This window comes from Procambarus clarkii, chromosome 5 (assembly GCF_040958095.1).
Source record: "Procambarus clarkii isolate CNS0578487 chromosome 5, FALCON_Pclarkii_2.0, whole genome shotgun sequence".
NCBI classification, from domain to species: Eukaryota; Metazoa; Arthropoda; class Malacostraca; order Decapoda; family Cambaridae; genus Procambarus; species Procambarus clarkii.
The window spans coordinates 30,619,689-30,647,578 of NC_091154.1; the positions used below are offsets into that span (position 1 = coordinate 30,619,689).

The window sequence follows — 27,890 nt, forward strand, 5'->3', positions numbered from 1 at the left end:
CCCATCCCACATATTGTATTTGTTTATGTTAATTTCATACATATATTTGTGATACATGACCAACTAAATCGTTGCAGGTTTGACATGTGTCGATCAAAGTCACGGGACTATGAATAGTAATGTTGTCTGGTGGGGTTACGTTGTTGTTGTTTAAGATTCAGCTACTTGGAATAAAAGTGCCAAGTAGCACGGGCTATGGTGAGCCCGTGGAGGACTTACCTGGCACAGGAGCGGGGCTGTAACTGTGTGGTCCCCTGGGGTTACGGGGACCACACACGTTATGTATGCAAGTGTTTATGTATGACAGGACGTGTAGTCGTGTGTCAAGTGGTACAGCTGTACACCTGTTGGTGCTGAAGCTAGTTATGTATTTTGTGGTTGTTTTTAGTTCTTTTATTATTCACCTTTTGCAGGCGTACCGTGCATCCTGTTTCTAGCTAGTGGTTCGACCTTTTGTGGAGAATATTGTCAATGGATTTTTGTCCTTGGCAGCCTGGGAAGATATATTGTTGCCGCCTCCGAAGTCTTCATTGCTCCCAGTCAAAGGCAATGGCTCCCCTGATAACCCCCACGAAATCGGCGGAAGGTTGAAACCGAAATAAGTTTTTTAAGGTATAAATACACACAAAGGAGTTAGGTAGCTCAAGCTATTGTATAGTACAATTACAACATATTCAGTACAACGTGTTCAAGTTCAAGTATGTTTATTGAGACAAGAAAAAAAGTACATCTCAAAGGGATAGAGTAGATTAGGCTATTTCTACTACCCCCCCCCCACCCGCTACTTCAAGTCTCTCAAGGGGCGCACAAATTCAGTGAGTACAAGTACACAAATCACAATACAAGACTGCTCAACAATACAACGTGTTCATATATATATATATATATATATATATATATATATATATATATATATATATATATATATATATATATATGACAATGTCAGACCACGGAGGAAAAATGAAACAGGAATTTCCTTAAGTACTTTCGTATATTAAGACCTTCTGAAGATGTATTTAATATACGAAAGTACTTAAAGAAATTCCTGTTTCATTTTTCCTCCGTGGTCTGACATTGTCACATTCTTAATCACGTGTTTATTTTCGTGATATACACACATATATATATATATATATATATATATATATATATATATATATATATATATATATATATATATATATATATATATATATGTCGTACCTAGTAGCCAGAACGCACTTGTCAGCCTACTATGCAAGGCCAAATTTGCCTAATAAGCCAAGTTTTCCTGAATTAATATATTTTCTCTAATTTTTTTCTTATGAAAAGATAAAGCTACCCGTTTCATTATGTATGAGGTCAATTTTTTTTTATTTTAGTTAAAATCAACGTAGATATATTACCGAACCTAACCAACCCTACCTAACCTAACCTAACCTATCTTTATAGGTTAGGTTAGGTTAGGTAGCCGAAAAAGTTACGTTAGGTTAGGTTAGGTAGGTTAGGTCGTCGAAAAACAATTAATTCATGAAAACTTGGCTTATTAGGCAAATCGGGCCTTGCATAGTAGGCCAAAAAGTGCGTTCTGGCTACTAGGTACGACATATATATATATATATATATATATATATATATATATATGTCGTACCTAGTAGCCAGAACTCACTTTTTGGCCTACTATTCAAGGCCCGATTTGCCTAATAAGCCAAGTTTTCATGAATTAATTGTTTTTCGACTACCTAACCTACCAGACCTAACCTAACCTAACTTTTTCGGCTACCTAACCAAACCTAACCTATAAAGATAGGTTAGGTTAGGTTAGGTAGGGTTGGTTTGGTTCGGTCATATATCTACGTTAATTTTAACTCCAATAAAAAAAAATTACCTCATACATAATGAAATGGGTAGCTTTATCATTTCATAAGAAAAAAATTAGAAAAAATATATTAATTCAGGAAAACTTGGCTTATTATGCAAATCGGGCCTTGAATAGTAGGCCAAAAAATGAGTTCTGGCTACTAGGTACGACATATATATATATATATATATATATATATATATATATATATATATATATATATATATATATATATATATATATATATATGTCGTACCTAGTAGCCAGAACGCACTTCTGAGCCAACTATTCAAGGCCCGATTTGCCTAATAAGCCAACTTTTCATGAATTAATTGTTTTTCGGCTACCTAACCTACCTAACCTAACCTAACCTAACTTTTTCGGCTACCTAACCTAACCTAACCTATAAAGATAGATTAGGTTAGGTTAGGTAGGGTTGGTTAGGTTCGGTCATATATCTACGTTAATTTTAACTCTAATAAAAAAAATTGACCTCGTACATAATGAAATGGGTAGCTTTATCATTTCATAAGAAAATAAATTGAGAAAATATATTAATTCAGGAAAACTTGGCTTATTAGGCAAATCAGGCCTTGCATAGTAGGCTGAGAAGTGCGTTCTGGCTATTAGGTACGACATATATATATATATATATATATATATATATATGTCGTACCTAGTAGCCAGAACGCACTTCTCTGCCAACTATGCAAGGCCCGATTTGCCTAATAGGCAGAATAATTTTCTTTTTTTTCAATAAATTGTTTACAATTACTTTATTTGAATTATTATTATTATATTATATTAGGAACATGAATTACTGACTAAATTGTGTTAGTTTAGGTTAGGTTTAGATAGGTTAGGTTAGGTTAGGTAAGGTTAGTTAGGTTCGGTCATATATCTACGTTAGTTTTAACTCAAATTTAAACAAATTAACTCATGCATAATGAAATAGACAGATTTATCATTTCATAAGAAAATAATGAGAAAAATATATAAATTCAGGAAAAATTGGCTTACTAGGCAAATCGAGATTTGCATAATAGGCCGAGAAGTGCGTTTTGGCTACTAGGTACGACATATATATATATATATATATTATATATATATATATATATATATATATATATATATATGTCGTACCTAATAGCCAGAACGCACTTCTCAGCCTACTATGCAAGGCCCGATTTGCCTAATAAGCCAAGTTTTCCTGAATTAATATATTTTCTCTAATTTTTTTCTTATGAAATGATAAAACTACCCATTTCAATAAGTATGAGGTCAATTTTTTTTTATTGGAGTTAAAATTAACGTAGATATATGACCGAACCTAACCAACCCTACCTAACCTAACCTAACCTATCTCTATAGGTTAGGTTAGGTTAGGTAGCCAAAAAAGTTTGGTTAGGTTAGGTTAGGTAGGTTAGGTAGTCGAAAAACAATTAATTCATGAAAACTTCGCTTATTAGGCAAATTTGGCCTTGCATAGTAGGCTGAAAAGTGCGTTCTGGCTACTAGGTACGACATATATATATATATATATATATATATATATATATATATATATATATATATATATATATATATATATATATATATGTCGTACCTAATAGCCAGAACGCACTTCTCAGCCTACTATTCAAGGCCCGATTTGCCTAATAAGCCAAGTTTTCATGAATTAATGTTTTTTGGTCTACCTAACCTACCTAACCTAACCTAACCTAGCTTTTTTTGGCTACCTAACCTAACCTTACCTATAAATATAGGTTAGGTTAGGTTAGGTAGGGTTGGTTAGGTTCGGTCATATATCTACGTTAATTTTAACTCCAATAAAAAAAATTGACCTCATACATAGAGAAAAGGGTTGCTTTATCATTTCATAAGAAAAAAATTATAGTAAATATATTAATTCAGGAAAACTTGGCTTATTAGGCAAATCGGGCCTTGAATAGTAGGCTGAGAAGTGAGTTCTGGCTACTAGGTACGACATATATATATATATATATATATATATATATATATATATATATATATATATATATATATACTAGGTAATATATATTATATATATATATATATAATATATATATATATATATATATATATATATATATATATATATATATATATATATATGTCGTACCTAGTAGCCAGAACGCACTTCTCAGCCTAATATGCAAGGCCCGATTTGCCTAATAAGCCAAGTTTTCATGAATAAATGTTTTTTCGACTACCTAACCTACCTAACCTAACCTAACCTAACTTTTTCTGCTACCTAACCGAACCTAACCTATAAAGATAAATTAGGTTAGGTTAGGTAGGGTTGGTCATATATCTACGTTAATTTTAACTCCAATAAAAAAAATTGACCTCATACATAGAGAAAAGGGTTGCTTTATCATTTCATAAGAAAAAAATTATAGTAAATATATTAATTCAGGAAAACTTGGCTTATTAGGCAAATCGGGCCTTGAATAGTAGGCTGAGAAGTGAGTTCTGGCTACTAGGTACGACATATATATATATATATATATATATATATATATGTCGTACCTAGTAGCCAGAACTCACTTCTCAGCCTACTATTCAAGGCCCGATTTGCCTAATAAGCCAAGTTTTCCTGAATTAATATATTTACTATAATTTTTTTCTTATGAAATGATAAAGCAACCCTTTTCTCTATGTATGAGGTCAATTTTTTTTTATTGGAGTTAAAATTAACGTAGATATATGACCGAACCTAACCAACCCTACCTAACCTAACCTAACCTATATTTATAGGTAAGGTTAGGTTAGGTAGCCAAAAAAAGCTAGGTTAGGTTAGGTTAGGTAGGTTAGGTAGACGAAAAAACATTAATTCATGAAAACTTGGCTTATTAGGCAAATCGGGCCTTGAATAGTAGGCTGAGAAGTGCGTTCTGGCTATTAGGTACGACATATATATATATATATATATATATATATATATATATATATATATATATATATATATATATACTAGGTAATATATATTATATATATATATATATATAATATATATATATATATATATATATATATATATATATATATATATATATGTCGTACCTAGTAGCCAGAACGCACTTCTCAGCCTAATATGCAAGGCCCGATTTGCCTAATAAGCCAAGTTTTCATGAATAAATGTTTTTTCGACTACCTAACCTACCTAACCTAACCTAACCTAACTTTTTCTGCTACCTAACCGAACCTAACCTATAAAGATAAATTAGGTTAGGTTAGGTAGGGTTGGTTAGGTTCGGTCATATATCTACGTTAATTTTAACTCGATTAAAAAAAAATTGACCTCATACATAATGAAATGGGTAGCTTTATCATTTCATAAGAAAAAAATTAGAGAAAATATATTAATTCATAAAAACTTGGCTTATTAGGCAAATCGGGCCTTGCATATTAGGCTGAGAAGTGCGTTCTGGCTACTAGGTACGACATATATATATATATATATATATATTATATATATATATATATATATATATATATATATATATATATATATATATATATATATATATATATATATATATATATATATATATTATTTATATATATATATATATATATATATATATATATATATATATATATATATATATATATATATATATATATATATATATATATATATATACTAAAGAGGCACCCTTCTTGAGCCCGGATGGGCACATGTATAAGCAAGTAGATGGGGTCGCCATGGGTTCTCCCCTAGGTGTCCTGTTTGCAAACTTCTACATGGGTACCATCGAGAAAAAAGTCTTAGTCGACATGAACTTGAAACCGGCCATATACTGCAGGTATGTTGACGACATTTTTACACAGGTACCTGATGTCAGACATCTGCAGGAGCTGAAGGAGGTATTTGAGCAGAGTTCCGTGCTGCGTTTCACTTACGAGACGGAAAAGGATGGGATGCTGCCTTTTCTAGATGTAACAGTCATGGAAAAGGGCGGAGGTTTCCACACTGCAGTCTACACTAAGGAAACAAACATAGGAATGTGCCTAAATGCCAACAGCGACTGCCCCGACAGGTACAAGAGGAGTGTCGTTAACGCATACGTCGACCGTGCTCTCAGCCACAGCTCAGAATGGAAGCAAGTCGACGAAGAACTCTGTAGGGTAAGGCAGGTCCTAGTCAATAACGGCTTCTCCAATGGTTTCATCGAAGACATCATAAGAAGGAAAGTGAAAAGCCATGCAACCTCTGAAGAGACAACTAACACAACACCTATACCCCCTATTAGACTATTTTACAGGAACTTCTTTTCCACAGCTCATAAAACGGAGGAAAGGGTCCTGAAAGATATTGTTAATAGAAACGTTATCCCTACAGACAAAAATCAGAGGATACAACTGACGATTTACTATAAAACCAGAAAAACGGCCAGCCTACTCATGAGAAACTCTCCAGACACAAAACAGAACGCTTTAAAAGAGACTAACGTCGTCTATGCCTTCAAATGCCCACTTGGGGACTGTAAGCTCCAAAAAACCCAGTATATAGGCAAGACAACAACATCTCTTTCTAGGCGTTTAACGATGCATAAGCAACAGGGCTCCATTAAGGAACATATAATCTCTTCCCATAACCAAACCATCGCCAGAGAAATCGTAGTACAACACAGAAATCATCGATAGATACAGCGATAGCAGGCGGCTTGACGTTTGCGAGGCACTACACATCAAGAAGTCAACACCAGCAATCAACAGCCAATTATTGCACAACTATATTCTACCCACCTCAAGACTCCGCTCCAATATAGAAGCATCAAGAAATATGGACCAATAGGCTTTCTACAAACACTTCTATTCAATACCCATTGTTTCTGTTCTGTCTTGTGTTGATACTTTTAATACCCTATTAATATCCCCTCCTGTTCTGTCTTGTGTTAATGCCACATCACCCTTCCCACCTCACTCAAATGTAGATATAATATCAGAGAGACGTAAGTTCTAATCAGTTGTGTATTTGTGAAGTCTTTGAAAATGTAATAAGTTTTACGAAACGCGCCCGTGTCGCGTCAGACTAGAAATAAAAATGAATTTTGGAGAAGTGATTTTTGATTTACCTCCAACAGTGAAGCGTAATGTACGAAAGATTGAGAAAATTCGTGTTAGAATTATTAATCTTACTTTTTCGGTCATATTTAATAATATATATATATATATATATATATATATATATATATATATATATATATATATATATATATATATATATATATATATATTATATATATATATATATATATTATATATATATTATATATATAATATAGTAAGAACAGACATGAGCGGGTTGGTGTCGGCCCCCATGGTGCAACCTTTCATGGTTAGATCGCGCTCCAAATTCTTAACTGACGCAAATTTTGGTGGATCGACCCGGGTACCACCGGATACTCTTATCTAAACCAGGTATCAACCAGTATGTAATAACGAGCTCGCCTGCAGTCCCGGAGGGTAAGCAAGTATAGTGAACTGGGAGTTTTTTTTTTTTTTAACTGGGAGTGGGAAGCCTTGGAGCGTAGCCGCCTTTTGATGTTTATGACAGCAATTAATTTATTAGTTCGTGGCTCATGAAACCGTGGAAGTGATTTTAAAAGAACAAATCCACAAGGGCCGTGACGAGGGTTCGAACCTTCCTCCGAGAGCATTCCAGACGCTGCCTTAATCAGGCAGCGTTGCTTGCTTTGTCGTTGGTTGCTTGACATTCCAAGAGATAGTGAAGTAGTGGCTTTTCTGTGACTGTTTGGCAGAAGTTGCATTCCCTCTGTCTGGGTTCACCAATCTCCCAGTTGCATCTGTACCTTACCTTTAAGTTACCTTGAAGTGTTTCCGAGGCTTAGTGTCCCCGCGGCCCGGTTGTCGACTCCTCGTTGCTGGACTGGTCAGCCAGACTGATGGACGCGGCTGCTCGTAGCCTGACGTATGAATCACAGCCTGGTTGATCAGGTATCCTTTGGAGATGCTTATTCAGTTCTCTCTTGAACACTGCGAGGGGTAGGCCAGTTGTGCTCCTTATGTTTAATGGAAGCGTGTTGAACAGTCTTAGACGTTGAACTGTAACCTAGACGTAGTCTATATAACCGAACTGCTATTTCCCTGTGGATTCCTTTTGGGATGTTTAACCTTTCTAACTTGGTGGCCTGAAGATAACATACTGCACAGGGCGAACTTTCTGCTACTCTCTGGTGTAGATGGACTTTGTTGAGGTGTGAGAGTTTTTTGGTGATGGTGTTTGGGGCTGGGTTGGATTGTTTTATGTATCACTCGATGACGAGTTGTCAATTTAGCAATTTCATCGGCTTTCTCATTTAATGGGATTCCAACATGGGATGGGATCCAGTTTAGGGTGATGTTGAGTCTTTTTGCCTTTAATGACTGCTCCAAGATACAAAATGGTGGTAATTGTTTCCACATTGTCTTTCCATTGCTTTTTTCCTAATATCTAAAGTGCAGCTTTTGAGTCTGTGTGTATGATTGCATATGAGTGTTTTGTGCAATCACATATACGATTGCCTGTTGTATGGCAAACAGCTCAGTTTGGGTTGATGATACTGGTCCTCCCAGTCTCCAATATGCCTGTTCGCTGTCCATGCAAAGAGCAGCGCCAGCACTCTCAAATTTTGTGGCCACCGATCCGTCTGTGAAGATATGGGTGGCTCCTGCTACTGCAATGCTGCTCATTTGCTTTTCTATGATGCGCCTTAGGATTGTTTTATCATAGGCAGCTTTCTTCATCGGAAGACCTTCTATTACTATTTTGAAGGCAGGCTCCTCCCACGGTGGAGAACGGGTGTGGTTGATCTCTCTATCAAGGATCATGCGTTTTAATTGTAGTCTGTTTAGGACTTTTCCCGCTCTTTCAATCCAAGAGTTATCGTTGTTTTGGCCAAATCCAACCACACCGGGACTGGATCAGGGGAAACAATTATCTTATTGATAATTGTAGCTGTTCTTTGCGATATTATTTCTTGTAGAGAGGGCAAACCTGTTTCCAGTTTTAGAATTTCAAGCCTGGTCCACATAGGTGCTCCCAGGGCAGCTCTCATAGCATTGTTTTGGGCAACTTTAAGCTTTTTCCACTGTTGTGATAGGCTTGTGAGTGCAGGTGCGTCATAGTCGATCACTGATCTGACTGCCTGTACATAGTATGTGCGAAGGACTTGCAGATTGGCTCCTCCAGAGGGAGGTTAGCGACCTGAGGATTGCTGTCCGAGCCGCAGTTCTCTCTCTCTCAAGTAAGTGACCTCAGCATTAAAATTTATGTGTCCAGGATTATTCCTAGATACTGATATGTGTCCACCCATTCAATTGGTTGACCCTGTACTGTGACTTGAATGTTGGGCTTCACTATTTTTATGGGCATGGCTTTTGTCTTTGTGGGGTTGAGTTTGATACCAATGTGCTTTGACTCTTCACTCATGCAGTCTAAGCATTTGGGTGCAAGGCGCGCCACATCTTTTATGATCATGACAAAGTCGTCCGCGTAGTTTAGCAGCCTGCAGTGTTGTGGGAGTTTCAGCCTCATTATTCTTTCCATTAAACAGTTGAAGAGAAGGGGGCTGAGAATTCCTCCTTGCGGTGTACCATTTTCATGTCTTTTGTATTCAGAGACTGTTCCATGAAGTTATACTCTTGCTTCTCTGTTTATGAGACAGCTTTTGGTTCAGGAGAGCAGGTTGCCTTTGACCTCTTTGTCGATAAGGCAGCAAAGCCTTTGAACTGGGGCGCGAGCCAGTTCAAAGGCTTTCTCGAGCTCCAGGAATATAAGCATTCCTGGTCTGGCTGCGCTGGACGTTAGCAAGTCTTTTTATATGGGCTGTGACGTCATTTTGGCGCGAATGCTGGAATTGTAGACGAGGAACCGGCAATATAACGTCCGTTGTGATAGTTTATCTGGCGTCGGGTGAGCTGGAGAGACGGCAGGTGCGCTGTCTCTAGTGGAAGGTTGGGTGGAGGGGGGAGGGAAGGTATGTCTAGACAATACGTTTTGGCCCATACTGTTGTTTCTTGATGTTGGAGCATGCTGATATGTAGGGCGGAAGGAACAGGCAGAAACTACTGCTATGCAGGAGATAACCGTAACAATATATCAATATATATATACTTTTTTATTAGATAGGGAATGAAATGGAATTATCAGGAGGATCGCCTAGCCATTACGACCATATTGCACTTCGTAAGAGATTGGCATAGGCTACATGTCTATGCCAATACAATAGTCCCTGCCCATTACAATATAGCACCAGTTCCTGCCACATTAGGTAACAAAATTGCATGTCGGCCACATTATAGATTGTTTCAAAAGCACTGTTAAAATAGCGCACTTGAGTATTGGGAGATATAAATGCACCAGGTATTAATAGCTAGAAGAAGCCAAATCAGGTGCCAATTAAGAACCCAGGGTCGTAACAGGCCTCCAGAGCCAGAACTCGAACCCCTTAAACACTAATAGGTGAACACTGATATATCTTAAAACACATGTGCACAAACGACTATGCGATATTATCACGAGACATTGTCAGTGATTTATTTGTTCAGGCCGAACACTGTCAAGACGAGTCAGGGGCCTGGGTAGAGCCTATAGACGCTCAGATGAGTCACAGGGATGTTAAAAAGTCCCGCTTCAGAGGAAGAGGAGTGAACAAGTTGAATGAGATTGCAATTGGAGGTAGTTCAGAGTAATTCCATACAGTTTCAAGCGTAGATATGATAAGAAACAAGGGAGTTTGGAGCGGGAGCCCCAATGAGGATATTGTCCCTGCAAGCACATATAGGTGAGCCCACCGGCCCGTACTAATTATAGTTCTTGTTATAATTACTTCCAATCACTGATGTTTTATTATCCGTTATCAGCATCCTCCTGTTATCAGGTGGGAGGATATTTAATGAAGCAGAAAGTGTTGCCAGAGATAAGATTTCGAGCTCTATCGCTATAGTATCAAAGCTTCGATTAGCGTTTACACCATTTTCACCCAACTCAAGATACGACATTGATGTAGATTTTCGAGCGTCTGTTTGATGCTTTATCAGATTTAGGAAGAATGGTCAGAGGGACTTTGACAAGTTAGCTTCGTAACGAACCTCACCTGACCGATGCTGTCCATGCAATTACCACCATGCAGTATGAGGAAGTTGTCATGTAGGGTTACCGCACCTAATTTTGTGTATGTTACAATGAACATATGGGCGCCAATGGAGTTAAACAAAAGACAAAGTTAGAGAAGGTTCAGAAGTACGATACCAGACTAGTCCCAGAACTGAGAGGTATGAGCTACTAGGAAAGTCTACGGGAGCTAAACCTCACGTCCCTGGAAGACAGAAGAGTAAAGGGAGACATGATCATCACTTACAAAATTCTCAGAGGAATTGACAGGGTGGACAAAGACAAAATATTTAGCATGGATGGAACACGAACAGGGTGACACAGGTGTAAACTGATTGCCTAATGAGCCATATAGATATTAGAAAGATTTTTTTCAGTGTCAGGTAGTTAACAAATGGAATGCATTAGGCAGTGATGTGGGTGGGTGCCACCTCTTGGGTGGCTTTATCTTCATCAATTTAAGGAGGGGCATTGGGTCTTACCTAGCCTCCCCCTATGCCACGCCATACAATCTCCATTGAATCCGCAAAATTTAATGAGGCTAGCCCAAAGCCTCTAGCCTCCAGCCTAAGACATACAAATACAATTCCCTTTTATAGATAGATCAGCTCAAACACCTCTGTAAGCCGTGCTAATTTAAACAGTTCTTGTTGAGCTCTTAGCAAGATATATTGCTATTTTAGACCTAATACAAAACATGTACTCTTCTAATAGTATACAAATCTGAATGTTCTCAATAGTAACACCAGCTGAGGCGTCTACTATAGCCACCTATAGAATGCATCACAATTTTCTTTTGCAGAACTTTAGACAGCTAAACTTATCCTACTATCTCTCCACTCAGCTTGAATTGTCCCGGTGCATTAGTTTTTTCTCAACAATACTCTAATGATCCCTCATGGATTCGAATCTAGGCCGCCAGGGCATCAATCACAGCAGCCTAATTACACCCACTTCGTCAGTGACTGTTACAAGTGTAACGTCTACAAGTGGCAGCCCCCTTGGCGTAGTGGTAAAACACTCGCCCGGGGCTTCACAAGCGCTTTGGCCTGGGTTCGTATCCGGGCCTGGCCGGATAAGGGCGCCTTAACTATAGCCTCTGTTCACCCAGCAGTAAATGGATACCTGGTTGTTATACGATATGGCGGGTCGTATTCCAGGGAAGAATTAGAATTAAGGATTTGCCCGAAACCCTATGCGTGCTATAGTGGCTTTACAAGACTGTAAGCACTCTTGTATAAATAAATAAACAACAAAAACCTTCCCCACGATGCAACCCACAATAGTTAAGTAAGTCTCCTGTACGTATTTACTGCTGGGTAATCAGAGGCATCAGGTGTAAGGGAATCTGCTCTGCCTACAATGAGTAAACTCAAGATATTTGGCTAGGATTTTGAGTAATATGTTACCCTTTGGATTAAGTAATGTGTTAAATGTTGTAGTCATTTTAAAAGTAGCGGGCGAGGGTGGTAGACTAAGTGTAAGGGTGTGATTGGGTGTAGTAGCCGGGCCGCAGCCAATAGTTACCGGCCACCACAGAGACGCACTCGCACATCAAATGAAGACTTTATGCAACTTTAAATATTTCCTGACTGAAACATAAGAATATATGCTTTACAACACACACGAGAGACTCTGACGAGTTAATATTGACCCTATAAGACGGGTAGAAGCTACGAGGCGGGTCCATAGTGGGCATATTAATGGAGAATTAAAAGAGTAGTTGGGAGGGTTGACGGGGCTGGCAGGTTGGGCCGGCCGGTAAACAGTAGACGGGAAGAGTTGTGTAGTGAAGACGGTGAGAGGACAGACAACATGGCTGCGAGGCTCCTGGTACTTCTGGCCCTCCTGGCCGTCACCCTCGCCGACGATGTCATGCAGTTCGGTGATGCTGACTTCGACAGCAAAGTTGGGAGTTACGACACCGTGCTGGTGATGTTCTACGCCCCGTGGTGAGTGTCTGGGGCACAGCCCCCCACCACCCCGGTGGTTAATGTTTACTGTGGGTGGTGATTGGTGGTGTTGGGGGGCTAGTTGGGTGGTTAGCGGGCATCATTGTGTCCTCACCGCCACAGTAACCTCCTATAGATTTCATAGAGAGGATTGTCCAACTTAAACACCGGGATTAAATTGGATATATATTGATGCACATTGTATGGTGATGGGGATACAGTGTTAAGTAGTTACATCTGTGGAGTAGCGTGGGGGTGAGAAGACCCCAGAGGGGGGGGGGTGCCTGGTTGTGTCTCCACACACTAACCTGGACATGCAAGCTCAGAATACAAAGGTACAAGAAGAAAATTGGTATTTTCTACGTGGATGGGGTTCTGGGAATTCTTAAAATTAAACCCGTATATGGCAGGGATCATAACTCGGAATAACCTTCTGTGTCCTAATAAGAAAATGCAGAAGTGAACCAGTGAAGAGCAGAGGTGCTATAGGCACAGAGAACACTGTAAAAACATCAGAGGTCCACGGTTGTTCAACATCCTCCCAGCGAGCATCAGAAATATTGCCGGAACAACTCGCGGACATCAAGAGGAAACTAGATAATCTTCAAGGAGTGCCGGACCAACCGGGCTGTGGTGGGTATGTGGGCCTGCGGGCCGCTCCAAGCAACAGCCTGGTGGACCAAGCTCTCAAAAGTCAAGCCTGGCCTCGGGCCGGGCTTGGAGTGGGAGTAGAACTCCCAGAACCCCATTAGGCAGGTATCCACCTAACAAGGGTTAATTTGATTAGAAACCTTATTAATTGCTTTTTTAATTTTACATAATTTAAGTGTTCAATAGTGTATTGAAGTTGTTTAGCCTGGCATCTGCAGGTGTTTCGAGAAAATAGTATATCCTATTGTAAATTTTTAATCAGCTGTGCTTACTGTATTATGTAAGTGTTCAATGTATTTTTCTAAAACACAGTAATGCATGTTCACTGCAATAAGCTGTAAACTTGACAGTTAGGCAAATCCCAGCTGTGTCTGGGTACAAGTGACCGGATGAACAACCCAGCGGGTTTTCTTCTTGGGAGTGTTATACATGCTGCTATGGTGGTATGTCCACTCACAGGATGAGTGGTGTTGCCTAATAAACTTGCTGCTTGGGGCAAAATTAAACAAAATTGATAATGCATTCTATATAATGTGCAGTACAGTATTGTAACAAATTGGTCAGCAAGGTTGCTGCTGCTGCTGCTGCTGCTAGAACATGTCTATTGGGAGTTTTGTCAGTGCTGTGTGGAATGCCGAGACTTACTCGGGTAGTTCATTTCTGTATTTGAACTGAAGGGTAGGCATATTGCCCACCATGAACATAGGCCATCAGTATTTAAAGGTACCTTGTTTTTTTTTGTCCTTTTATATTGTGTAAATTTTAGTATTTGAAAAGTATCTTGGTCTGATTAAATTAACAACATTGCTGGATTTTGTCCAGCAAGAAAATGCTAACCTTAGTTTGTCTAGGATACTGTTTGGCTTGTTACCTGCCAGAACCACCTGCTTAGGTGTGGTGTTTACCTTGACAATGGACGAGTTGTGCATTTTTAACATGCAAAAGATAATTGGAAAATTTTAGGCATGTTCAGTGTTGGGTAAATTCAAATCAAAGTAAATGGGATAGTGGTAAGCTTGAAGTGGGAGGCTTAAAGGATTGGGAGGATTTAGTTGTGGTCAGGAAAGTAATAGGTTAAAAGAAGGGGGGGGGGGGACTGTTAATTCCAAAATGCTGGGTTGCATGCAATGCAGGTGTACAGTGCACTAATTTATGCTAAGAAATGGTTTTATGGAATCAATTGATGGATTGTAAACAGATAAATTTATAATAGGGATTATACATGTGGAAATGAATGTAGGAAAGTTGTTTGGGGAGGGATGCAAAGTGTCATGTTTGACATCTTTCAAAAACTGATACTTTGAGCATGTGCTCCCTTCTGTGATGGAATGCATTTTAACAATGTTAAACAAATTGTCTGTGCAACAAGGAGTATCACATGTAACAGGTGTGCAGTGCAGAGGTTAACCCCACCTAGACTCAGTGTGGCTCCTCTTAAGAAGGCAGCTGCCCACTTAGTGGCTTTGTCCTGCATTGGTAACAAGACTGGTTCTGGTCTCAAATGTCCAATTAAATGCCAGCACTGGCAGTTATTCTCCCACACACATGTTGTGACTAGGGGGACAGAGATCTGACAGCCGTGATGATAATTAACAATGACCCAAGGTTATATATCCATAATCACTGCACTATGCCAAACAACGAATGCCGTTTTGAGTTCTGTATTTTTTAATTAGGCTATATTTTAACGTTTTCATCAATGTTTTGAAATGAAAAATGTTTGGAAGCATTTGACATTAACCTTACCTGACCATTTATAAAAACAAAAATGTCCTTAACAATTGCATTATGGAGTTTTTGCAAAAAACAGGCGTACAGTGCAGGGGGTTAAGGTTGACACGTTCATTCAATTGTCTTTAGCAACCCCTTAGAGTAGTTAAAATCTCTTCAGATGGTATGACATTTCCATCTTGCTTAATTCTTGCTGGTGCCAGATGCTCCATTATGGCAATCATCCTCTCCAAACCTCTGCAAGCCTCTGAAATAGGTACTGGAAAATATAGCTTTAGTTTCTCAGTGCAGTAGTGAGATGTCCCTTTGGCCGTTGTGTGGCATTTCTGGCCATTCTAAGACATATTGTTCTCCCAAGATAACTCCATCAATTTGTTACTCTCCCAGCCTTCTCCTGCGTATGCATGCACTATAAATTTAAACAAGCAATCTTCGACATCATTATTATACATCCCTCAAAGGACTGTACATCCCACTGCCAGTGCTTTAATTGGTAGCAAGATGCTTAGGCCAACCCACCCCTAACCCCTGCACTGAAGCCCTCCAAGCCTTCTTTCTTGGTCAGCATTCCTCCAAATGGATTACCAAAACTGCCACTGCTCAGAATGTGTAATATTCATCACCTCTACCAAAAGACACTTGCCTGCCCCATGAGATGGATCCTTCTTCTAGGAGTGTGGAGTGCATATATAAATAACTGGGCCTCCACTCCTCAAACTTGATTGGTTGCCATAATCTTTGCATTCGAATGCATATATGAATCCAAAGTTGACACTAATTGTGACTCCTTTATCATTGACTCGGCTCCCCAAGGCATAACTGACATGCTTGTCTGAAGCTATATAGATATGAAATAATCAATAATGGAGCCAGTTTCTTCTGTGCATTTCTTCCCAATTGGTCTCCGAATACATGATAGAACTGATGAGTTAGCCAAAACATTTGCTCTTAGAGGGAATTGATTACCATCTTGGACTGTCATTAAGCAGCTCAAGGGCAGTAATATTGCAGGATCATCATCAAAATCTTGTAGACTCGAGAAGTGAAATTCACACCATTTACTCCATCTATCATTGTTATGCAGGAATGACTGCACGTCTATGGGTCATCCAATAAGATGAGCCGACTTCTAAATGTCATTGACTCGGCTTCATTGCTTCAGCAGCAATGACTTCTAAATGTCATTGCTGCTAGGCTTTGGCTCTGCTACAAGTACCTCGGAGTCTGCAAAATCTGCTGATGTTGATTTGACTAAATGTAAACTGTCGGCAAAACTGTCTGCATACTTTACATAATTATATAATGGACTGTGAAAAAATCGTAGAATTCAAAGATAACACCATCAGTAGTCCAAGAAAAGTATAAGTACAGTATAGTACTTCCTTCATAATGATGTACTGCCGGGAATCTTAACGAAGTATCCAAAATTTGTTTATTGTAGGTGCAACTTGCACATCACTATAAAGCTGCTGCCCAGTTGGGTGGGTGTGGAGCAAGACTAGTAACTGTGACTCACCATAGTTGTAAAGTGCATTGTATAGAGGATGTTGAGCCGCTTGTTGAATCATTGATATAAAAAGATTTATGTACACTGGTTTTGTGTACATGGGTGTATATGTATCCTGCCATGTATGTACATGTGTATGTAACATTAGCAATTGTGTAACTAGCTTCAAGAGATACCTGCTTAGCTAAACGAAATTGTGGTTCAGTTCCTGAAAAGATTGTGCCTCTGTAACCCTTTCGACCACTGCCTATGGGATGGGTATGGGGTGCATAATAAATTTAATTGAATTTTGGCAGCTTGTCAATTACTTTTTTTAGTGACATTAGAGGGATGTTTTAACATTATAGCACGCTCAACAGTAAGAGTTTAACAAATACTGTGTATTATACTTAAATGGTCCAGATACCAAAACTTCCATGACTAGCTTATGCTGCCAGTCTTGAGCCGGGTACGAGCTTCTGATAGCGGAGGAAAGTTGCAGAATCTAATACATAAGACCTGGATTTTTCCCACATACATTTGGGTTAGTTTAAAAGTTTGCTTCTGACATGTAGGTAAATAACCTGAAATGCTTAACATTGCCTTAAATACTCCTGCCATTTACAAGACAGTACAATACTTTGATATTTTACTGTTGATAACCTATTGCATTGTATTGCAAATGCAATTGAGCAATGAAACTTCATAACAGTACGAAACAGTATGCATCTGCTTGGTCTACCAGAGCCCCACATCTTGTAGGTATGAATAAATTAATTTAAAACAGTATCTTGTACACCATTGTTAAATTGCTTTGAACTGAATTGATTTAAATCACAGGTGTGGACATTGCAAGAGGTTGAAGCCAGAGTTTGAGAAGGCAGCATCGTCCCTAAAGTTGAATGATCCCCCTGTGATATTAGCAAAGGTGAGACAGGAAGTTAGTTTTCAGTTCATAGCTAAAGTTGCAAAAGTTTAGTGATCCTTACTGATTAGTTGTATATTTTGGAATTACAATTATTTGTTTATATTATGTTATTACACCCAATTTTACTTTGTTTATTTATTGCAGAAATACTTTGCCTTGTATCTGGTATAAACTGTAAATATTGAGTAAATTTACATGGGGTTTACATTGAAAGGAATATGCAATACTTTTTAATTTTGTAATTTTATAGTGCATGCCTTGTGTACCAGGATAAATAACATTTAGTCTTAAACTATTTCTTTTAGGTTGACTGTACCGAAGATGGAAAAGATACATGTGGCAAATATGGAGTTTCAGGATATCCAACCTTAAAGATTTTCAAGGGTGGAGATCTTTCGACAGACTACAATGGACCTAGAGAAGCTAGTAAGTTGACTTGATTTCTACTGCAATATAGCATCTTTTTAACTAAACCATTTTAAGTTTTACAATGTTAATGATTCATGTCTCTACAGATGGCATCGTCAAGTACATGAGATCACAAGTTGGCCCGGCATCCAAAGAACTGACTTCCATTGAAGTAGCAGAGGCCTTCCTTGCTGCCCCTGATGTTAGTGTAGTGTACTTCGGAGAAGATTCCAAACTAAAAGGCAAGTTAAACTCGGGATACTAAAGTTTGTTGCCAAGAATAAGTGTGGTGGCTGATCTTGAAACACTGAGGGAGAATTCTTTAAATTATTCTTGTGCATAAATTAATGATGTTACAATGTAGGAATTTAACAGTACTAATGTACTGTATTGTGATGGGTTTGACAAGTCTTTAGTTACTTTGCAATATTGTATAGTATCTCAAATTAATCTGGATAAGAGTGCCATTCTGCAAAGCAACTAAAATGCCTTGCAATTAACTTAAGTTTAGACAAGCATAACTATTAAGTTTTCAAATATTTGTCACCATAGTGTTGCCAAAATTATAATTATTCAAACAATTTTAGTTCAAAGAAATGGCCTTTATTCTATGAAGATTTATGATTGTTAAAAATAGTTTATTCAGTATGTGAAATTAGTCAAATTAGACAAAAGACCATAAATGTTCAAGAATATTGTAAATAAAAATGTGGAACACTTCTCCCAGGAAATTATGCATTAGTCTGAAATACAACTTTGATTTTATTTTTATAATTGTCTAGTTGGGTTTATTTGAAAGTTCTGATATGCAGATACTTTTCCATATTTTATACTGTAGCAGTATGTAATATGGTAAGTTTTAAAGTGTTCCTGGTGAATGTGTGTGTGTGTGTGTGTGTGTGTGTGTACACTGCATGGAGTGAAGTTTTCCCCACTGCCAGATGTATCGGCTGCTGAATCAAAGCCAATCTGAAGGCCCAGATGTCAGGACAAATGTTAATAGGTAGCAACTATTTGTTCAATTGCACTTTTAAAGGGAGAAAAAAAGTTAGAGGAAATTGTGAAAAATGGCTTAGGTGGCTGATTAGCTTAAATCCCTGGAATGTGGTGTAAAGACTAGCTGGTTAAGTCTAAGTAGTGTTACAGTATAATTGTCTTGACTAGCAAGATAGGATTAGATGCAGCTAGTTGACTGCATGGATTGCTTGTAATTGCAAAGCTGTCTGAGGGGGGGGGGAAGAGCTCCAAAGGCCTAGCAAAGTAGTTCTTGTACTGTCACTTTTATTCCATTCAATTATTGTTTGAAATTGTGAATAAAATTGGGAATTTTAATTTCAGTGAACAGTATTGTATTTACATTAAATGGGTGAAAATTTCTCGTACCTGCACCCACCACTAAGCATATCGCTGCTGACACCATAATTGGTGAAAATCACTAAGACACTTAACAGGCTTAGTGCCAAGATGCAGCAAAATTTGTCTTCCTTTAAAAAAAAAATGGGTGGGGGGGGGGGGTGTTTGTCATTAGCACTGTACTACTGCTTGTATGAATGCCCAGCAAAACCCCACTGCATGACTAAATACATTTTTACCAATCAGATTTCAATGTGCAATATGCTTCAACTAGCAGCAGAGTCTGAGAAAAGTTGTCATAAATGGGCACATACACCAGATACTGTAGGCTAGTGAGTGCTTAGTTAACAAGGTGTCTAAATGTGGTTTAAGTGGTTACACAGAAAAATATAAAAACCTAGTCACTTCCTTATAATGGAGCGACTCTCTTTTTACATCTTTTCCGTGTAGCCATTTTTACCTTCCTGCCTAAATGTGCTGTCACCGGCCCATAATGCCTGGTATAGATGCCCAGTTGACACTTGTGCAAGTTATTGGTATTAGCCACTGTACCAGTGAACTAGGGACATATTTTTAATCCAGAAGATGCTCTTGAGCATATGACCCATGTCCCCCGCTTCTCAGGAGTAAAAGCAAGACCTTGTGGTCCTTGGACACTAGTGTGTACACTTCCCACCGTAATGGTACTTTCACAATAGTGTAAGACTTGGAAGAGGCTTTGACAAATTAATAATTGGGCAAAGAAATGGTGAATGGTATAGCACTAGTGGACTGATCAACACAAGTCAGGCTTGCTTTGTAGCTCATTACATGAAATTAAATTAAAATCTCTTCTTTTGATTGAAAATAGATTAGTCACATCTTCCCTGCTGCTACATTACACGCCCTCACTTGCTCAATCTGACTTCAACCTAGTGTTTCTTTTGGCATTAAAATTCTCCTATGACTTATGAATCTCTCTTGATATAGCTTGCACTGTGATCAGTGCAAATCACAAAACTTGTCTAGTAGCTTGTGTAAGAAAATGAGCTTCAATTAGATATTTCTACAATTACCAATAAAACTAATGCTACCTTGCACCATGAACACACCCACACTCACAATGTTCACCCCCACCCCCTTCCTTTCCATCCCATCACTAGTAAAAAGTTCACTAGCACTACATTTTCAGGAAATCTGATTATAGTATATGCTGCATTGGCAACACTGTCACGACTTTGGTTTTGTTCCCTTGCTGTTAAAGCCGCTTTTCATATTCTGATGTCTAATATTGAAGTTAATTACTTGCCATATTCTCATAATTACCAAGGTCTTGGAGGACCTTAAAAGATCTTGCAATTTTTCATAGCGTCGGTGGCCTTCAGTGTGGGCAGAGTAAATGTTCGTAAGGGGGGTAAGGATATTTTTTTTTGTGAAGCAAATTATCACCAGGGGTATCTAGTGATAAATGACATTCCTGTAGAACCAGACGAGGACATTACAATTTTGCAGGATGACAAAACTTGTCCCAGGACAATTGAAGCAAATCAGAGCATAGTCTTGATTATTGAAGTAGCAGAAGGGTTAATCGACTTCAAAATTGGAAATTTGTCATACAACTTAAATTTCTCATTGCAGAGGCATTCCTCAAGGCTGCAGATAAACTACGGGAAACTGTTCGTTTTGCACACTCAGTAAAGGCAGAGGTAAATGAGAAGTATGGGCACAATAATGTGGTGGTGCTCTTCAGACCAAAACATATGGAAAACAAGTTTGAGCCTGCCTCTGTTGTTTATGAAGGGTCTATTGACAAATCTGCAATTGAAGCTTTTGTGAAAGAACACTTGTAAGTAATTACTTTATAAATTTTGTTTGTAAACTGTTGTATTTGAGAGCAGCCAGGAATAATAGTAGTTGCTGGGAGAGAGAAATTGAAGTTAAGTGCTTCTTGGGCATCTTCACTTTTTAATTTAGGAATTCTACTTAAATTTAAGGAAAGTTCAAAAGCTAGTAAGTGCTTATTTATCCAATGCTTATAATTTTCAATACTTGGAGACATTGTATTTAGCAAAGATTATCTTTATCTAGAGTCACTAGACTATTTACTAGGTTTGTGTATTTACCATTACTAAATTAGTATTACTAGGATCTGTATTTAACAAGTGGGTAATTTCAATTTGCAGCCATGGTCTGGTGGGTCACCGCACTCAAGATACTGCCACAGACTTTGTTAATCCACTTGTGGTTGCATATTTCAACGTAGATTATGTGAAGAATGTGAAGGGAACCAATTACTGGCGTAACCGCATTCTGAAGGTGAGGAGCTGTAAAAATTTGTCGGTATAAAATGTCATTTGAACTAGAGGCCAATTAGTAATAATCAGGGTAAACCCCAATGAGATAGGCTTCATTGGATTTCTGCTGGAATAGAGTTCTTGTAATACAGAAATTGATCAGGTTTGAAATGTGGACAATAAAATATTTTGCTAGTAACCCATGGTAGGAGGTTGAAATAGCATATAGACCTCTATGAAAAGTAAGGGTACCATAAGTGTACAGCTCAGTAAGGTCTATGAATACTTTAAGTATTAAAATACAATAATTAAAAAATGTTTAACTTTAATAAGGGTTTTGTGATAGTGTGTGAAGTCAGGCATTTGACTTGTAACCCTAATAAGTGTCTTGGTCAAGCAAGGCTGCAGATTGGATTGATGTAGAAAAGAAATTGGGAATGTGTTGTATAGCGTGTATTCTGGAGATGAACTTGACTGTTGACAGAAAAATCACTAATAGAGCAGTGGCTATTCGGGCAGCTGGAATGCCAAACACATTAAATAAAAAAAAAGTAGCAACAAAAGTAAAAACTGCTATGGATCTCCTTATGGTTTGGTAACTGCAGGATAAAGTACAATGAATGAAAAACTGAATGAAATGAATGAAAAAAAAAATGAATGAAAAAGTATTTTAATATAACAAAAAATGACAATTTAAAAAACTTTTCAATGACTTGGCCTAATAAGTTCAAAAATATAATAAGAAAAGTGAACGTTACGTTAAGATTAAAATAAATGGTGCTGGAATACTATGTACATAGGCTGCGTAAATCTACCACCACCACCATCTAGGGGAGCATGAAGCAGATGTAGCAGCATTGGAGCACTGAGAGTATTATGATGTGTAATGGCTTGTGGTTCTTATATATACATGGGTGAGGCTGTGTAGATGGCGCTGGTGTGCAGACAATTGGAAGCCGGCAGACACAAACGAGCAATGTGTGTGTTGACCAGTGAGTGGGGTGACTTCCAGATGCCAGATGTGCTGGTATGACGGGTACTGGAGGTGGTAGGGTGGTAGAGGCTCCAGTCTAGACATGGCTCCTGAGAACTTGAACAGGTGATGAAGGAATAGGCTCAATCTCCTTTCCCAAGGAGATTCTTGACACTATCAACTATGATTGTATAATTTTTCACTTGCAGGTTGCACAGAACTTCAAGGAATTTAACTTTGCTGTGGCAAATAAGGATGACTTTCAGCATGAACTTAATGAGTTTGGCCTTGACTTTGTTCCTGGAGACAAGCCTGTAATTTGTGCTAGAAATGCGAAGTCTCAAAAGTTTGTTATGAAAGAAGAGTTCTCGTAAGTATTGTCACCCACTATGTATTATGTAATTTTAATGATTATTAAAGAATCTTTACCTGGCAACTTTACTTAATGTGCAAATTGGTGTAGAGTTAAGCCTAAAATTTACATGTATAGTACCAGGTAGATATATATTCCCCACTACTATGCACAGCATTTACTAATACAGTATATTAAATATATATACCAAGCAACATTAGTTTGGTATTGGATAGTCTGTGCCATATATATATAGGATATGCATTTGGGAAATGAGTTAATCTCTCCTTCCCCCCCCCCCCCCTCCCCCACTGTAAAATCCTATTTTAAAAATTGTACAAATCTTTATGGAATCAAAATCTGCCAACACTTAGTGTTGCTTCAGCAATGTAGTGATCCATCAACTTGATTGTCTAGCCATACCCCCTACTATGTTTTGATGGGAAAGCGATTCATAAGCAAAAGCAGATTTGTATGGTGGGAATTGGATTAATGAGGATGAACTGAAATTAGAATTTAAGGTTCTTCAGGAGAGTTTAGCTTTCCTCAAGACAGAATACAGGAAATAGTAAATGCAGTGATGGACAATTTGGAAGAAGTATGCATGTTAATAATGAAGTTGGGTACTGAGAATTTGTACCTCAAAGTTGTTTGGGTAAAATTTAGTGTTCCTTGGTCATCATGCTGCATATGCAGAAGTGAGATTTAAAGATTGTTTTAGTGCTAAGAATGCATCTCTCCACTCTTGTATAAAATACCCTATATACAGGCATAGGGTAACTGGTTCCATTCTTGCAAAAGCTATGCAAATCAAACTTATGTTTAGCAAATTGTCTAATTTACTTGATATTAAATTCTGACTTCCAGCTTCATTGTACCACATCTAGAATGTTTGGTATGTGCACCGATACCTAGATAGATAGAACTGTTCACGAAACAATGTAGGTGGAATCCAGTATTGCTGAGAATGCAATTCTCTTAGTGTACTTACACTTCCATAGCTAACCTACATTCATACAATCTCAACCTGGATAGGGAAGATTTGAAAGTACTATTCAAAACTTTATATAAGGGCTTACCTCTTTAATATTGCAAATTGTGGGCGGCTTGTACAGTCTGATACACGTGTGTATAGCATTGTTAGTTGGCATCTTCACATTTTAATGAAAAAAAAGCGATATACACTACAGGATTACATGCAAGAATGTGTACATGCTGTCCAAAATGACACTAAAGTATAAACTACAAAAGATGCAGTTCTGTGCCAAAGTAACTAGGGTTTGATTAAATTGTTGCAACTATTTACATAGATTAAATTCTTTTGACAGGATGGACACTTTTGAAGCATTCCTCAACAAACTGAAGTCTGATGAACTGGAACCTTATCTGAAGTCAGAGGCTGTCCCTGTACAAGATGGCCCAGTCACTATTGCAGTTGGCAAGAACTTTGATGAAGTAGTAACAAATTCTGACAAAGATGTGCTTATAGAGTTCTATGCACCTTGGTGTGGACATTGTAAGAAGCTGGCACCCACATACGATGAACTTGGAGAAGCGGTAGGTTTCAGATGTTAAGTGTTGCCTATCGATAGTCTTTCCAGTTAATGTGCAACTTAAAAGCCAGTAATCTAAGGTTACCTTATCTTTCCCCCACACTTTAATTACATGGCAGGGTGTAGGCCATGGGTAGCAAACATTTGAGGTCATATTCCCAAATTGAAGATAATCTAAGTCTGTTGCCCTTTAATAAAATGCATGAAATCATTCTTGAAGTTTAAGCAACTAATAACACTTCTGAATTTTCTTGAATATAACAGCTCTAGTATTTACATTAACTAGTAATTCAGAAGAATTATTGAATTAGTAACAATAATTATGGGGTTTTAAAGGTGAAAGAAGCCTTGCTGGTTATTTATGTATATTTATTGATTTACTATTACCTTTTGTTCCAATGATGCTAAAATGTCATCTGATTGCTAAATCTTCAGTTTTTGGTTCCTGAGCTATTTGCAACAATTAGTTCGAAAACTTACAAAAAAAAAAAAAAAAAAATTTTTGAGACTCGCTCAATCTCTCCCCTCCCACTCTTTCCCCACATCTTCTATTAGAGTTCATTGGAAAACATTGACACTAAATTTGTAGTAATAACGTGTGGTTTGGTCACATCTTCAGCCATGTTATTGTGACTTGTTTGTATTAGTGGATCAACCATGCCCATCTTTTAATAGATTTCAAATAATCTATGCTCCTACTTAAAGTTAGTGGAAGGATTTTCATATATATTTCATACTAGACTTCCAGCAGAATGATGCATATATACTTTATATTACTGATCTCTGAACTTCTTTGTAACTTGATGCAAATCCACTTCAGATGAGCCTGATGGGGTACAGATGTTCTCGCCTATCCCACATTAGAGTACCGACTGCAAATTTCTGATAGCGTGAAATATTATATTGACCTGGGCACCCAATCAAAGTTAAAAGTCTAGTTTTAACAAATGTTGTATGACATGTGATGGTAGGACTTTTGGATATGTTTGATATTAGTTTAGCTTTGGTGCACTCAAAATTAAACCTGAATCAAAGCCCTTTCATGTAAAGAAATTTTAAAATGCAACCTGTGGGGTAAATAGAAGAATGTTTCAGAAGCTGCAGGTTTCCTTTCTTCTATCGGATTATGATGCCGCCATTATTGCAACCCTGATCGTGTTGAACTAGCATTATATCAACTGTATGAACAGGTGTTTTCTAGTCATCCTAGTAGGAAGTTAATTTGCTAAATCTGATGATCCATCTATTAGTAGTCTGTTACAAGGTCTTGTGTGCACCTCTAGACTTGTGACCATCTCCACTTGATTGCATTAGATTTCTAAAGTTTTACATTGGTAGAATTCGTGTTGGAATTGCTTTATCTATTTGCAGTACAGTGCATCTCTGCTAATTGTACTGAATACGACAGTTTAATGTCCTAATTGTTGTTTTTGGCAGCCATTATTACTTCATATTAGTAATATTTTGTCATTTAAATGACTGCCCGTACACTTACATTCTAAAGACCATGATTAGATGTTTACCCTAGGTGCAAAATATGTCCACCTTTCCATAGCAGGTATTTTCCAGTGTAACTGCATGTCTTTGCTCTGATAAGTGTTCATGAGCCAGGTACTTGCAGTTCTTGACCCCTCGGTGCTATTATGACTGACTTGTGACCCCCCCCCCCAAGAGTCCCATAGTAATGGGTATTAAACTTTTGTTCTAATTAGACCAAGCAACCACAGTTTTGCAGGGTACCATAATTTATGCATTGCCCAGAATGGTTGTTGATATAAGATGATTCAAGCAAGCTCCACGAATGTCCCATCATTAAATCAAATTCCAGTGATTTTTGTGAATGTACTTCTTGTTAATGTTTAAGATGAATTGATCATGAACTAGCTAGTTATGTCTTGGTGGCTTTCTCGTGTCACCTAATAGAAAACAAGAACTTGTTAGCTTGCCTGCATATTGTGTAAGAGATTATCCCATGGCTATTTCATGAAACTGGTGTGTGACCTCTCCATTCTTTTCAAATGTTATCCCACTTGCCCATCATCAGTTTAAATTTTTATTGTAACACTGAAGTGGTCGAATCATACTGGCTTACTATTTATTTTATACTTTATTATTTTTTATAATTTATAAATGTTCCATTAAATTCTTTGATGTATTAAAACTTATTTAAAAACCCCACTTATTTCCAGAGCATGGCATCATGAATATTTTGGAAGCAAATTATATAGTCTTCCCCAATACTACAAATTGATAAAATGAATGATATAATTTCAGATGAAAAATGAAGACGTAGACATCGTTAAAATGGATGCCACAGCAAATGATGTACCATCTTCATTTAATGTGAGAGGGTTCCCTACATTGTACTGGAAACCGAAAGGTGGAGAACCTGTCGTATTCAATGTAAGTTTTGAAGTTTGAGAGGTTGATGGTTTAAATGTGCTTGTAGACCATTTTGTTAATGTGCTACTTTTGGTAAAATTACTTTGTATTTTGAAACTTTTAATTATAAATTTAATGCTTCTATATTCCAGGGTGGCCGGGAGCTGGACGAGTTCATCAAATACATAGCAAGAGAAGCTACAAATGAACTCAAAGGTTGGGACCGTAAAGGAAATGCAAAGAAAACGGAACTGTGAGATCCATAGAACCCCGTTTACCTGCAGAGGCTTTAGGGCTTCAGAAACGTTAATTGGTGCGAGTTAAGTGTAAAAGTACATAATTAAATTATGTAGGAAAATCAACTACGATCTTTTGTTTAAAAAAGTATTAGTGCTTTTTTTTTTTTCATCTAAATACCCAGTATTTATGAACTAGACAAACAAGTGAAGATATGGTGCTTGTATGCGATGAGAAATTGAAAGATGTGAAAGTGAGTTTGTGACGAATGTTAAACTATTGCTCTAGTTTGAATGCTATGCACTGAAACTGATGGCATTAAATTCTTCCTAAAATCATTCCTTCTCTTGCCCTAAACATGGGTGCACAAGTTTGATATAATGCATTCAGTTTACTTAATAAATTTTATAGTAAGCCTTCTTTTTGTTTTCCTGTTGGTTGGCTTCAGATTGCAGTGTTGGTATCTGCATAAATGACCGTGAAGTAAGCATTAATTGTACTAGGTAAATCACATAGCATAAAACTTCAATTCTGCACACTTGCAAGTGATATTTGGATATAGCATTATCCCATTTCTACAAGGCAATGCTCATGGGAAAGGGGTGCTAGAATACTTAGCTGAT

The 27,890-nt window shown here is 37.7% G+C and overlaps 1 protein-coding gene across 1 annotated transcript; it reads left to right on the forward strand.

Moving 5' to 3' along the window:
* The first annotated feature begins 12,706 nt into the window (after nt 1-12,706).
* On the forward strand, nt 12,707-27,681 carry ERp60 (disulfide-isomerase A3). Its single transcript, XM_045748407.2, has 10 exons — nt 12,707-12,940; nt 17,649-17,736; nt 18,042-18,162; nt 18,252-18,386; nt 21,115-21,322; nt 21,660-21,792; nt 22,953-23,113; nt 24,424-24,652; nt 26,923-27,051; nt 27,183-27,681. Exons 1-10 carry the CDS (start codon nt 12,804-12,806, stop codon nt 27,285-27,287), a joined length of 1,446 nt encoding a protein of 481 aa, XP_045604363.2. The 5' UTR covers nt 12,707-12,803; the 3' UTR covers nt 27,288-27,681.
* Nucleotides 27,682-27,890: the final 209 nt, after the last annotated feature.